The 13,436-nt window shown below is 53.5% G+C and overlaps 2 protein-coding genes across 4 annotated transcripts in view; both read right to left on the bottom strand.

The window, feature by feature from the left end:
• Positions 1 to 13,436, bottom strand: part of LOC126931026 (cytochrome c oxidase assembly protein COX14) — a 144,039-nt gene that overhangs the window by 4,692 nt on the left and 125,911 nt on the right. The window contains exon 2 of one of the 3 annotated variants that reach the window (XM_050748705.1): positions 4,974 to 5,060. The gene's annotated coding sequence lies outside the window, so the exon portion shown is untranslated. Of the gene's footprint in view, positions 1 to 4,973; positions 5,071 to 13,436 lie in introns of those variants that run through there. The other 2 variants (XM_050748703.1, XM_050748704.1) reach the window with 2 other exon arrangements.
• GPD1 (glycerol-3-phosphate dehydrogenase 1) lies at positions 5,963 to 13,418 on the bottom strand. The gene is made up of 8 exons (XM_050748692.1): positions 13,154 to 13,418; positions 12,516 to 12,693; positions 11,583 to 11,723; positions 10,850 to 10,988; positions 10,361 to 10,473; positions 9,485 to 9,718; positions 9,155 to 9,261; positions 5,963 to 7,856 (listed from the first exon to the last, which is right to left on the bottom strand). The coding sequence occupies exons 1-8, from the start codon at positions 13,192 to 13,194 to the stop codon at positions 7,760 to 7,762; spliced, it is 1,050 nt and encodes a 349-aa protein (XP_050604649.1). The 5' UTR covers positions 13,195 to 13,418; the 3' UTR covers positions 5,963 to 7,759.

Raw genomic sequence — 13,436 nt, 5'->3', positions numbered from 1 at the left:
GCTGAAAATATTAATACCTCCAAGTTAGGAAACTTTATAGATTGGGATACTATTAACAGAAATAAGAAATGAGAGAAGAGGTATGTATCACTGTATATAGAGGGTGGTGGCAGTGTCCATTAAGAAGATCATGTGGCCGGTGCAGTGGCTCACACCTGTAATGCCAGCACTTTGGGAGGCAAAGGCAGATGGATTGCTTGAGCCCACAACTTTGAGACCAGCCTGGGCAACATGGTGAAACCCTGTCTCTACAAAAAATAACAAAAATTAGTGCAGTGTAGCAGCATGCACCTGTAGTCCCAGCTACTCAGGAAGCTGAGGTGGGAGGATCGCTTGAGCCCAGGAGGTAGAGGTGCAATGAGCCAAGATCATGCCATTACACTCCAGTCTGGGTGACAGAGAGACCCTGTCTCAAAAAAAAAAAAAGAGGATCATGAGCTGGGTTTGAACATGTTAAAATTAAGATGCTCAGCCAGGCATGGTGGTTCACACCGGTAATCCCAGCACTTTGGGAGGCTGAGGCAGGAGAAATCGCTTTAGCCCAGGAGTTCAAGACTAAGCCTAGGCAACACAGCAAGACTCCATCTCTATTTAAAAAAAACAAAAACAAACAAACAAAAAAATGGCCGGGCACGGTGGCTCACGCCTGTAATTCCAGCACTTTGGGAGTACAAGGTAGGCAGATCACGAGGTCAAGAGATCGAGACCATCCTAGCCAACATGGTGAAACCCTGTCTCTACTAAAAATACAAAAATAAGCCGGGCATGGTGGCGCGCACCTGTAGTCCTAGCTACTTGGGAGGCTGAGGCAGAAGAATCGCTTGAACCCAGAAGGCAGAAGTTGCAGCCGCTGTACTCCAGCCAGGCGACAGAGCGAGACTCCGTCTCAAAAAAAAAAAAAAAAAAATTAAGATGCTCAACACAACATTCATGTGATGATGTCTATCAGGCAGATGGAAACACAAATTTAGATAGATCTTAGAAGGGAAGCTATGTTTCAGATATATATGGAGGTAAAGAGCAAAACCAAAGCAGAGGATAAGGACAGAAAGAGAGAGGCCAAGGGAGCAACAGTTTGAAGAAGGCAACAATTAAGGAAAAAAGGCAGGTAGGAAATTCCAAGGCCGGGCACAGTGGCTCACTCCTGTAGTCCCAGCACTTTGACAGGCCAAGGCAGGCGGATCTCCTGAGGTCAGGAGTTCAAGACCAGCCTGACCAACACGGAAAAACCCCATCCCTACTAAAAATACAAAAATTAGCCAAGCATTGTGGCACATGCCTGTAATCCCAGCTATTCAGGAAGCTGAGGCAGGAGAATCGCTTGAACCCAGGAGGCAGAGGTTGTGGTGAGCTGAGATAGAGCCACTGCACTCCAGCCTAGGCAACAAGCAAAACTCCACCTCTCAAAAAAAAAAAAAATTCCAGAAACACCTGGGTTTTTTTTTGTTTTTTTTTGTTTTTGTTTTTCATTTAACTACATCCCCCTTCCTGGTTGAAAATCACTGCTGTATCAAGTCACTGCCACTGATGGAGGTGTACTGTACCTTTCCAGTGTGTTAGGCTAGAATAAAAATTGAGAACCATAGCTGGGTGTGGTGGCATGCACCTGCAGTCCCAGCTACTAGGAAGGTTTGGGTGGGAGTCCACGAGTTTGGGGCTGCAGTGAGCTATGATCACGGCCCTGTACTCGCAGAGCAAGACTGTGTCTCTAATATAATAATGATAGTAAAGAAGAAAAAAAAAAAAAAAAAAAGGCTGGCCGTGGTGGCTCACGCCTGTAATCCCAGTACTTTGGGAGGCAGAAGTGGGCGGATAACCTGAGGTCAGGAGTTCGAGACAAGCCTGACCAATACGATGAAACCCCGTCTCAACTAAAAATACAAAAATTAGCCGGGCATGGTGGCACATGCCTGTAATCCCAGCTACTCAGGAGACTGACACAGGAGAATCACTTGAACCCAGGAGGCGGAGGTTGCAGTGAGCTGAGATCGCACCACTGCACTTCAGCCTGGGCAACAGAGCAAGACTTCGTCTCAAAAATTAAAGAAAAGAAAAGAAATTGGGCACCACTACTGCAAAGTTAACTACTATGAAGACTGGTCAGATAGGAACACTGGGTGGGAACGGGTGACGAGGTCACCAGTAAGCCTAGGATTCCAGTCAGCTGACTGCACTGAAGTGGAATAGGTAGTATAAACATCAAGTAAAGAGCAATATAGACATCAAGAGCACAGATTCTTAGGCAGAGCCCCAGCAGGCCTATGAACCCCGCAAGATTCACGTGTCTACCAGTTTTCCAGGACAGAGAAACATTTTTACAAGAATCACAATCCTCTTACCCCAAAGATAAGTACTGATGGGAGTGACAGGACAGCAGCTTCAGAAGGTAACAAGATTAAGAAAATTCTACTTTTGTTTTGCTTATTAATGAGAAAGACCTGAATATGCTTTTGTTTTGGTTTTTGTTTTGTTTTGTTTTTGAGATGGAATTTCGTTTGCACCCAGGCTGGAGTGTAGTGGCACAATCTTGGCTTATTGCAACTTTCGCCTCCCAGGTTCAAGAGATTCTCCTGCCTCAGCCTCCCCAGTAGCTGGGATTACAGGCATGTGCCACCATGCCCAGCTAATTTTTTGTATTTTTAGTTGAGATGGGGTTTCACCACCATGTTGGCCAGGCTGGTCTCAAACTCCTGACCTCAAGTGATCTACCCGCCTCAGACTCCCAAAGTGCTGGGAATATAGGCATGTGCCAGCGTGCCCGGCCCAGAATATGTTTCAAAGGGGATGAAGGTGGTGGCTAAACTGAGGATGCAAGAAGTGAGGTGGGCAGGATAGAACCAGATAGGCGATGGCCTAGGAAAATATGATATGCCCAGGCCGGGTACAGTGGCTCAGGCCTGTAATCCCAGGACTTTGGGAGGCCAAGACAGGCAGATCACCTGAGATCGGCAGTTCGAGGCCAGCCTGACCAACATGGAGAAACCCCATCTCTACTAAAAATACAAAATTAGCTGAGCATGGTGGTGAATGCCTGTAATCCCAGCTACTCCAGAGGCTGAGGCATGAGAATCACGAACCCAGGAGGCAGAGGTTGCGGTGAGCAGAGATCGCGCTGTGGAGATCGTGCCACTGCACCCCAGCCTGGGCAACAAGAGCAAAACTCCATCAGAAAAGGGAGGGAGGGAAGGGAGGGAGGGAAGGGAGGGAGGGGAGGGAGGGAGGCAGGAAAGAAGGAAGGAAGGAAGGAAGGAAGGAAGGAAGGAAGGAAGGAAGGAAGGAAGGAAGGAAGGAAGGAAGGAAGGAAGGAAGGAAGGAAGGAAGGAAGGAAGGAAGGAAGGGAGGTTACATGCATGAGTAGAAGGATTAATCTTGGAAATAAGGGAAACTTTTGAGGTTAGCAGAGGAACACTTTCATCTGAGGGGCATCCATTTTCTCAATAAAGCACAAAACACTGGGTCTCCGTTATGGAGTGATAGGGTTGGGCTGCAGGTTTCAGAAAAATGGGAAAAAACATAAAATCATTACAGAAAATGTCTTAGGGGTGCAATTTGCAAGGGTTATGGCTTTTCTCTTGTTCTGCCTTCTAAACACAGGGGGACCTCAAGACTCAGGTTTCTCCCCTGGAAAACTCATTCCCTCAAATGCATCTATCATCTCGGCTTAGATTCGCCCGTTTTTAAAAATTTGTATAAATGTATGGGTAGAGGTGCGATTTTGTTACATGCATACATTGCACAGTGGTCAACTCAGGGCTTTTAGGGTATCTATCCATCATCATTTATCTACTTTTTATTCGGCACTTAGAGAGTAGTATCGGCCTGGTGCGGCGGCTCATGCCGATAATCTCAACACTTTGGGAGGCCGAGGCAGGAGGATGGCTTGCACTCATAGCGAGACCTTTTTTAAAAAAGAAAAATCGGCCGGGCGCGGTGGCTCAAGCCTGTAATCCCAGCACTTTGGGAGGCCGAGACGGGCGGATCACGAGGTCAGGAGTTCGAGACCATCCTGGCTAACACGGTGAAACCCCGTCTCTACTAAAAAATACAAAAAACTAGCCGGGCGAGGTGGCGGGCGCCTGTAGTCCCGGCTACTCGGGAGGCTGAGGCAGGAGAATGGCGTAAAAACCCGGGAGGCAGAGCTTGCAGTGAGCTGAGATCCGGCCACTGCACTCCAGCCTGGGCGACACAGCGAGACTCCGTCTCAAAAAAAAAAAAAAAAAAAAAAAAAAAAAAAAAAAAAAGAAAAATCTTTTTTTTTTTTTTTAATGCCCGGGCTTGGTGGGGCACACATGCAGCCTGAGCGACAAAGCAAGACCCTGTATGATATAAATAAAATAAAATATACAATAAATACAATACAATACAATACATAATGCTACCGAGGCCGCTAAAAAGAACATGGCTTCTGTCATACAGGAGCTTATGGTCTGATGGGAGAGGCACTGTGAGAGTTCAGACAAGAGCTCAGAGACACGGTGGGAGCTTGAGAAAACTTAGCAGAAAAGGGTAGGGGTGGGAATCGGGGTGGGAGTGGAACTGTCTTTTTAGAAGGGCGGGCTGGAGAAAAGCAGGGAGAGCATTCCAGGAAGTGAATGCGGTCAAGAGGTGGAGCTGGATAGCCGATATGCACGAAGGGTGCCCCGGAGAGCCACTTATCAGGACGCAGAGGTCTATAAAGGAAGGGACATTTGGAGTAGTCGGAGCGTGGAGGGTCCAGGCAGGAGTCGAGGTTTGACAAGATTAGTGCTGAGCTCTAGCAAGGCGGACCTACTGCTGCGAGGAGTTTGGGCTTGGGCTTGGGCAGGAAGCAGTGCGGCTCGCGGTCCGCGACACAACAGACGCGGGTGACTGAATTCAAGGGCACCAGGCCTGAAGACTGGGGGATGGGAGGACGCGGCAAGCGGAGGCTGACTCAGGTGAGCGCGCAGGCAGCGGGACTGGCAGCCCCTGCTCGGCCCTAGCCGGCGGCGTACCTGGATGCTGCAGCTCCTTCGCGACCAACCGAGGCCTCCTCAGGCAGGCAGGGTCTCGAGGCCACTGTCTACTCAACTTCCCAGCACAGCCAAACGCAGCACTCGGAACCAGACACGTGAGGATAGCGTCCCTGGACAACCCTGAACGCCTCAGCTATTGGTGCGGAAACCGACTTTCTCCCGCCCACCTGCCGGGTTAGCCTCTAGGATTCGGCTTGCAGCGCTAGAAAGGGAACTGCACATCAGACGCGGCACAACTCCGCCCACTAAGGCGGGAGTCAGCGCCGGCCGTCAGTCCAGCTGAAGGCCGGCATTGAACTTCCGGCTTCCGGGCCCGTTATCCTTACTACGCATCCTCAGACGCGCTGTGGTCTCGGAGAGGCCCGCTGAATTCTGGGGGCTGTGGTTTCGCTCCCTCGAGGGAGGGTCTTTGACGAGCCAAGCTCTGGAACCGGAAGTTTTAGGATGCTAAATCAGAGTCAGCCAATCCTCAGCCTACGGCGCGGTGACGTCTCCAGTAGCTGGGTAGATTCTCGGAGCCGGCCCTCTGGAGGTGAACCGCGCGCCCCCTAGAGCCAGGCTGTGGGCCGAGTCCAGGTAGGGACCCGAGGGGCACCGCGAGGCCCGGACCGCCAAGGATGCGGCAGCTTGGGCCGTGACCAAGGAATGGGCACGAGGGATGAGTGTCTAACGTTTCTGCCCCGTGTGTGACCTCTCTTCTTTCAGGAGGCATGATAAAGCCCCTAAGAAGCGCCAGGAAGGCTGGGGTCAGCTTGCGGCGAGGGCGGGAGGGGGAGCTGGCGGGAGAGGGGAGAGAGAGGAGGGGACTGAGTGGGCACCGCCGCTGACCCCTGGAGTGGCTGCGATTATGGAGGAGGGATTTCTTTTTTTCATTTTTCCTACGGTAAGAAGGGAAACATACGTGCAATGATACACGCCAGCACACGCACTGCCATATGCACTGAAGCTCCCTCTCCCAACTCTTCCTGTTTCTGGAAAAAACACACTTTATTGGGTAGACAAATAGGCCTGATGGGAAGACCTGAGTCACAGTGGACTAGGGTAGTGAACAAAAGTAGGCAAAGTGTTTGAAGCTTCCCCTTTGCCCCCTCCTTAATCTCCTGGGGAGGCAGCTCTGGACACTCAGTGTCCAGACCTGGGCTCAGCCAGGCCTGGGGTGACTGTGCCCCTCACTCCTGCTGCCTGATCTGGGCAGCGCCACCCTTCACTGGTAAGACAGCATTCTCAAGGGCTAGGCGCAGAGAGGAGCCCGCCTCCGTGGTTCGTTGGAGAGTAAGAGGGTTTTAGCATAATGCTGGCCAGAGCCAGTGTGCCAGATGCTTCCACACAGGAAGCCGAGACCCCTGCTGGACGGGGCGGGAGCCTCTCGGGCCCTCCGGACTATTTATAGCTAGAGGCCTAGGCTGCTGACTTGTGACATTCCCCTGCTGCCACCCCATCCTGGAGCAAGGCCAGTGCAGAGCACACTCCTCCTCCTCCCCTCCTGTTCTTCCCTCACCCCAGGGAGTAGGGTGGTTTTGATTTTCTTCCTCCTCCTTGAGTTACCTAGCTCCGGAGTTGCTGGTGTGGTCAGTACCTCACGAGAAGGCCCTCATTCAGCAAAGAGAGCTGCCCTTGGAATATTGGTGCCCACCAACATAGGAACCTGCTCACCCTTCCCTACCGTTCATCAGCCTTTGGGCCACCCTTTGGCCTGCTGGCTTCCAGATGCCAGGCATGGGTTAGCTGGTTACCCTGGCCGGTCTGGAGCAGCTGAGGAAGAGGTGCAGGGTTTGGGAGGAAGAAAAGGGTGGAGTCAGGGATGTCCTCTGGGGAGATAGCACAGGAGGGGCTCAGCTGACACCTCACCCAGCTGGAACTACTGAGAAGGGAGGCTGGGTGAATACAAAGGTCACAGGGAGCCGAGTGATCTGAGCCTGCTGTGAAAGGTATAGCTCTGTCAGCAGATTAAGTTCCTGCTCCCCAAAGAGGGTGCTGGTGGGGAGGGTGAGGGAAGGCTTGGAAAGGTCACACAGAGTGGGGAGGAGCTGGCAATGAACTAGGAACCGGGAAGTCCCTGGGGAGAATGTCAAGCCACTGGGCTAGAGATGCCAGCATGGCAGCAACTCGGGTGCCAGGGCAGCCTGGGGGAGGGGGAAAGGGGAGGACCAGAGGTTTCTGAGAACACAGATGTTGCTAGGAGAAGCTAGAAGGGGTTTGTTTGAGATCTTTGTATTTTGTTAACAAACACTGAGATCCATTGAAGCTGTGTGGGTCCTGGCAGAGGTCAGCAAAGGGGTCCCTGGGGTCTGCATCAGCTCAGAAGCCCAGACTCCTCCCTGACAGTCCTTGCCTCATCCCTCCTGTGGCTGAGATACTTCTTCAGCCCTTTAACAGGATTCCTGGTCTGTATGAGACAGCCACTGGCAGCCCCTGCCCTGCTGGCCTCTCCCCCAACCCTTCCCCTCATACATCACCCCTGCCGCCAAGCAGGCAGCGCTGGAGCTTGATTCCATCCCTCCCAGAGGACACGGAGAAAGCCCCACATCAGGAGAGGGACAGGGCAACTGCATGTCTGGCAAATGTGGTGGCAAGAGGCTGCCAGAGGCTTGACAGTTCAGAATCTCCAGGTGTGTAGCTGGGCCCCATAGCCTCCTATCCTCCAGTGAAAAGATGCAAAGAGTCTGCTCCCTGGGAGTCCTGGAGATCCTGGTGACTAGGTACCGCAGGCTTCTGCTGGTCTCCACTGGGGTAAAGAAGTGGCCTGGCCTGGGCCCTGGCCCTACTCACATATGTTCTGGATGATTCTGCAGGCAGCGGATGAATTCACCCACTGGCTGGCCCTCGTAGCACACCTTGTACACAGCCATGAACAAGGGAAACCTAGATTGGAGAGGCAAAGGCTCAGCTTAGCCTCCCACTCCTAGTCCACTCTACCCCCACCCCCACTCACTACCTAACCTTCCTGTCCCCACCTTGGAGCTCAGGGAGGCTGGCTCTGAATTTCTACCTGCTGAGAATGTGAACTTCCTAGCCCTGAGTTTAACCTCAGATTGCTGATTGCCCTGCTCCCTACCGTGTTGAACTGGCCTGCATGATTCTGTGGCTTGGATTTTTTGTGCCAATTCGGCAATGCACTTTTGTTGTTGTTGTTGTTGTTGTTGTTGACACAGAGTCTGGCTCTGTCACCCAGGCTGGAGTGCAGTGGCGTGATCTCAGCTCACTGCAACCTCCACCTCCCAGGTTCAAGCGATTCTCCTGCCTCAGCCTCCTGAGTAGCTGGGATTACAGGCGCGCACCACCATGCCTGACTAATTTTTGTACTTTTAGTAGAGATGGGGTTTCGCCATGTTGGTCAGGCTGAGCTCGAACTCCTGACCTCGTGATCCACCCACCTTGGCCTCCCAAAGTGCTGGGATTACAGATGTGAGCCACCATGCCCAGCCTTGAGCAACGCACTTAACCTCTCTGAGCGTCAGTGTCACCGACTGTAAAATGGGGCCAGTATAACAAAGGAGTGAAGATATGATTGTGTATGTAAAGATGTAATTAGGTATGATGTGAAAGTGCTCAATAAATACCCATTTCCTTCTTCCTGTCCTTTTGCCCAGCTGCTCCCTTTTCTAGACTTTACCCTGACTAGTCATGAGTGGATCTTCTGAACCTGTTTCATACTCTTTTCTTCTAGGAGTCTTTCTCAGACCAGCACAGCTCTGCTCTGATCAGCCCAGTCACCCCCGCTGTCTTTCTGAAAAGGAGCACCTTGAAGCAGAGCCCATCCTTCTCCTTACACCTCAGCACCCAGAACAGGATTCAGGGAACAGATGGGTTGGCCTTGGGGGAGAGACTCAAACGAGGTGATGGACAGAAGTGGGATGAGCTTATTCCTGCTGCCCCAGAGCTCCAACCCCAGAGCAGAGGACAAGGAAAGAGGGGCACAAAGGGATCCAGGTAATGTAGTGTGAAGAGCACTAGACTGGAAGGAGTTCAAATACCGTGAACTAGCTGGGGGACAGTGGGCATGCCAGATTCTGCAAGCTCTGGACTCTGTCTGAAACATAAGGTAACACTCCCCTCTCTGTCCACTTCACAGATTTGTGGCAGGTTCAGGAAGATGATGAACAGGGCGAGCACTTCTGGCCATGGCTCCCTTAATCAGTGGGGCTGTGGCCAACACTTACTTGTCCACCAGGCCCTTGTGCTGGAGGATGCTATGTAGCTCCCGGGCTGTCTCGGGCCCCTGCAGTTTCTGCCCATTCAGCATCTCTTTCTCCAGCTGCTCAATGGACTGTGCAGAAAACAGGATGAGTGGATGGAAAGGGGAGAGAAGAGTTGTCAGTAGGGGGTGGAGAGACTGGAGCTCAGATGAGAGTGGGGTCTTGGGAGGAAAAGAGGGATGGGGATGTTCACAACAGTCTTAATGTTTGTGCTCCAGAGATGCCTCCTGCCAAGCACCTCTACCTGGATACCTACAGGGCCCCCGCTCTGTTCTCCCTTCTCCCAGGGCCCACCTTTCCTGTACGCACAAAGGCCTCAGCCACTTTCCGGTTCCGCCCTCCATAACAGGTAGTGATCAGGTCAGCAACACCACAGCTCTCCAAGAAGGTGGCAGAGGACACAGGGCCACTGCAGAAGAGCTTGGCGAAGGCTATCATCTCCATGAGTCCCAGCCGGATCACTGCCGCCTTGGTGTTGTCGCCAAAGCCCAGGCCATCACAGAAGCCAGCACCCACGGCCACTACATTCTTGAAGGAATGGAGGTCACAGGTGAGAAAAGGCCCCCTCCTGTAGGCCCCATGTGGCGCCCCCTCATGCTCTTTTCATCAGCCAGGACACCCACTGCATAAGTGAGGTATAGTGTGTGGGCTTTTAGAAGCTACTTCCGCCTCTTGGTTCCCCCTTGCTGCACCCCCTTTCTTAAGCCCTGCCCCATACTCCCTCCTTGAGGACATTTTCTGAAAACCACTCTTCTCTCTAATTGACCTTCACATCTATGACCATTCCATTGTATAGCCCTCAAGTCAACAGCTGTCCAGGATTCATAGTTCTGGCCATTTGTCTGTCTGGGTGTCATGGATGTCTTGTCTCCCATTAACCCGGGCATCTCCTTGTCCCCCTAGACCACCTCCTGGAGCCAGAGGATAGGGAGTCCCACACAGGGCTAAAGTGGGAAAGGAGCAAGGGGGTCCACGGTCTGATGATGAACAATCAGCCGGCCTGAATGGCCCTGGCCTTGCTTCTGCAGCTCCTCCTGTATGGATGGGACATGGTAGGAAAGGGGAACCACTGCTCAATAGTGAGAGCCTGGAGTGCCTGCAGGCAGAGCTCAGCTAGGCCTCCTTTGGGGCCTTCTCCTCACCCCATAGCTGCCTCTGTGCCCCTCTCACCTTTAAGGCTCCACAGATCTCTACTGTGTCCACCTCTTGCACCACTGTGATACGGAAATTGGGTGTCTGCATCAGCTCTTTCAGAAGTTGTCCCTGGGCCGGGTCCTTGCAGCCTAAAGTGAGGAGGGGGCAAGGCTTTGAGGGAAGGACTCTGTAAAAACTATTTATTTTATAGAGATGGGGTTATCTCTCTGTTGCCCAGGCTAGACTCAAACTCCTGGGCTTAAGCGATCCTCTCGCCTCAGCCTCTTGAGTAGTTGGGACCACAGCTGTGCCACTGCACTGGCTCTCAGGGAGGGCTCATCACTGTACTTCCCTAAGCAGGCCCTGCAGCCCCTTCCCTGGGGCTGTCCCAGCCTCCTTCACCTCTGATGCTTGGATCTTCCTTTCTCTGCCTTATGGGAAGGAGATGGCTAAGTGGGGTTGGGGCAGTTTGGGGAGGGGATGCAACTAGATGCACTCTGTATGTGGGTGGCAGGGGGCTCTCACCAATGGTTGTCTCACAGAACTTCTCATCAGCCACCTCGCTGGCAATGTTGGCCCCCATCAGCACACTCATGGGGATGCCGAGGCGCTCCCCAATCACTTCGGAGATGAGCTTCAGCCCATTGGGGCCCTCGTCTACCCCCTGAGCAAGGATAGAGCTCAGGCCAGGTGCCCTTTGTGCCCATCTGCGGGCTTCCGCCCAGAAATTCTGTCCTTTCCAAATCCATTGCTCATCTGTGTCCCTCCCCACAGGTCCTGCCCCATTCCTAGCTCAAGTTTGCTGTGAGGAGGCCAGACAGCATGTGACAAACTGCCCTGCCACATACCCTCAACCAATCTATCTCTCCAAGGCAACAGGTCCCCTCCACATCCCTAGGCAACTTCGCCTGACTGCCCTAACAAACTGCCATTCAGTGACCAGTCAGTGCTCCAAACCAGCTACTCTTCACACTTCTCAAACCAGCCTGCTTCTCATATTCCCCAGGCATTCCTTTACACCTCCCAAACTCCCTGAGAGACAGGACCTCCAAACCAATCTCTTGTCTCCTCCCTTCAGCCTCCCTTCCAGTGACCCCCAGCACCTCACTGCTTTCCTAAGCCTCTCCAGAGTCAACTTCCTCTCTTCTCCGGCAAACTCTTGACCTCCGTCTGCCATTTCTGTTCTTGCTTCACCCACCCTGAACCCCACAACGGTGAGCCACACCCTCCCCCATCCACATGAAGGTGTCCCTGGCACCTTAATAAGAGACATGCCAATGGTGTTTGCCTTCAGGTGGCCCTTGAGCTGGTCACAGATCTTGCGGATGAACTGATGGGGCACCACAAAGATCAGGATGTCAGCATCCGCTGCAGCCTGGACCACATCTGGGACAGCCACCTGTGGGAGTGACCAAGTGCTCGCGGGCCTGGCAGACCTCCCCTAGCCACTGTGGAACCCCATTCAGGAGATCTGGGAGCCAAAGAGTGAGGCTGGTAGGGGGCAGGAAGGCTTGTTTGAGACTGAATCTAGAAGGACTGAACTTGGAGGAATGACACTCTAGTCCCTCGCCCCAGCCACCACGCTCTCTCCCTCCAGCTGTCCTGGGCTCTTGAGGACTCCTGGAAACCTCATCCCAGCACTCTCCTATCCCTTGGCTATGGGACAGTGCGGGAGGCCAAAAGCAAACTGGGCTTGGCAGAAGAAAGAGCTCAAATAAGATTTCATCACCCAGCTCCTCAGGGACCCCAGCTGGAAGGGGGAGCCTCAGCTTTTCTGCTCTCTTCCCTGCTTCCCCTTTCCAGGTGGGGAGAACCACGTGGGTTTGACCAAAGACCGTAAGTCCAAGGAGCAGCCTCCAAGTCGGCTAATCACTCAGTGAATGAGTAACAGGATTAGTGCCTGAGGCAGGCACTACCGGACCCCAAGTCTGGGAGCCCAGTCTTTGGCTGCCATGGAGACCAATTTGTTCTCCCATCCCTTCCCCACCCACCCGCCTGGCAGCCTGTGAGGGGAAAGCACAGGTTCTCCTCAGTCCTCAGGAAAGGGCCCAGAGCAGCCCTCCTGAGACCTTCCCAAGTCCTGCCGCACCTGAAGTGGCCCCCTCAGCAGGAGACACCTGTTGAGTAAGGTCGGCTCCGACTCCTGGCCCTCCCTTCCTCTCCCCGTTCCTTGCAGGGTGTTGGGGCTCACCACATTTGGGGGCAGCTTGTGCCCTGGCAGGTATTTGACATTCTCATGCTGCGTGTTGATGATCTCAGTCAGCTTTTTGCCTCCAATGTCTTCCTCAAACACCCACATGGTCACCCGTGGGTCAAACTGTGCCAGCTGGGCTGCATTGCCACCCACGATCTTGGCGATGGCTGAGCCCCTGGCAGGAGGGGGAGCCCGGGAAAGTACAGGAGGAGGGAACAGTGGCAAGAGTTGGGGCAGCGCCCCACCTCAGGATCTCACAGCAGCCCCCCAGGCTGTTCACCCCTACCTTCCTTATCACCTCCACTCCCATGTCAAACATGTCCCCAGTGACCTGGCAGTAGAAGGGAGACTCAGTCTCCTCACCCTTTGCTACTAGAGAAGGGAGCCCCCCCTCCCATCTTCCCACCCCCAAACTCAAGCAGCTCTTCACACGGAGCGCTCTGGAGACGCCTTCCCATGGTGAACAGGTGCAGCTGCCCAGGCGGGCGGGGGCCAGGAGAGGGCCGGGCACCCTCTGTCCTGTGCTGCTGTGATAGAAGATAGCAGCAGGGGCTTTTCCCACCCATTCTGCCTCCTACCCACCTCTGTCCTGGGGGGCCTACCCTTCCCCCATATCGCTTGACAGAGCCGCTTACCAGTTCCCGGAGCCTACAATGCAGACTTTCTTGCTAGCCATGGTGCTGTGGCTCTGCCTGAGCCGGCTCAGTGCCACACTCCCTAGCTCCTCTGCCGGCTAGGAGCATTTAACTCCACCACACGTGGGTGCAGCCAAGCCCCGCCCTCCAGGGGTGGGTGGGGAGGCTGGCGCCCAGGGAGATAGAGTCTGGCAGAGCCAGGGAAAGGAGAGACAGGGTACAGACAGGTGGGGAACAGGAATGGGGCAGAGACTAGGCCCTGCTTTTCCTCCTGGGCTCATCG

The sequence above is a fragment of the Macaca thibetana genome, chromosome 11 (assembly GCF_024542745.1).
Source record: "Macaca thibetana thibetana isolate TM-01 chromosome 11, ASM2454274v1, whole genome shotgun sequence".
Taxonomy (NCBI): Eukaryota; Metazoa; Chordata; class Mammalia; order Primates; family Cercopithecidae; genus Macaca; species Macaca thibetana.
The sequence above is the reverse complement of the archived record's forward strand: the minus strand, read 5'-3'. Positions and strand labels throughout refer to the sequence as shown.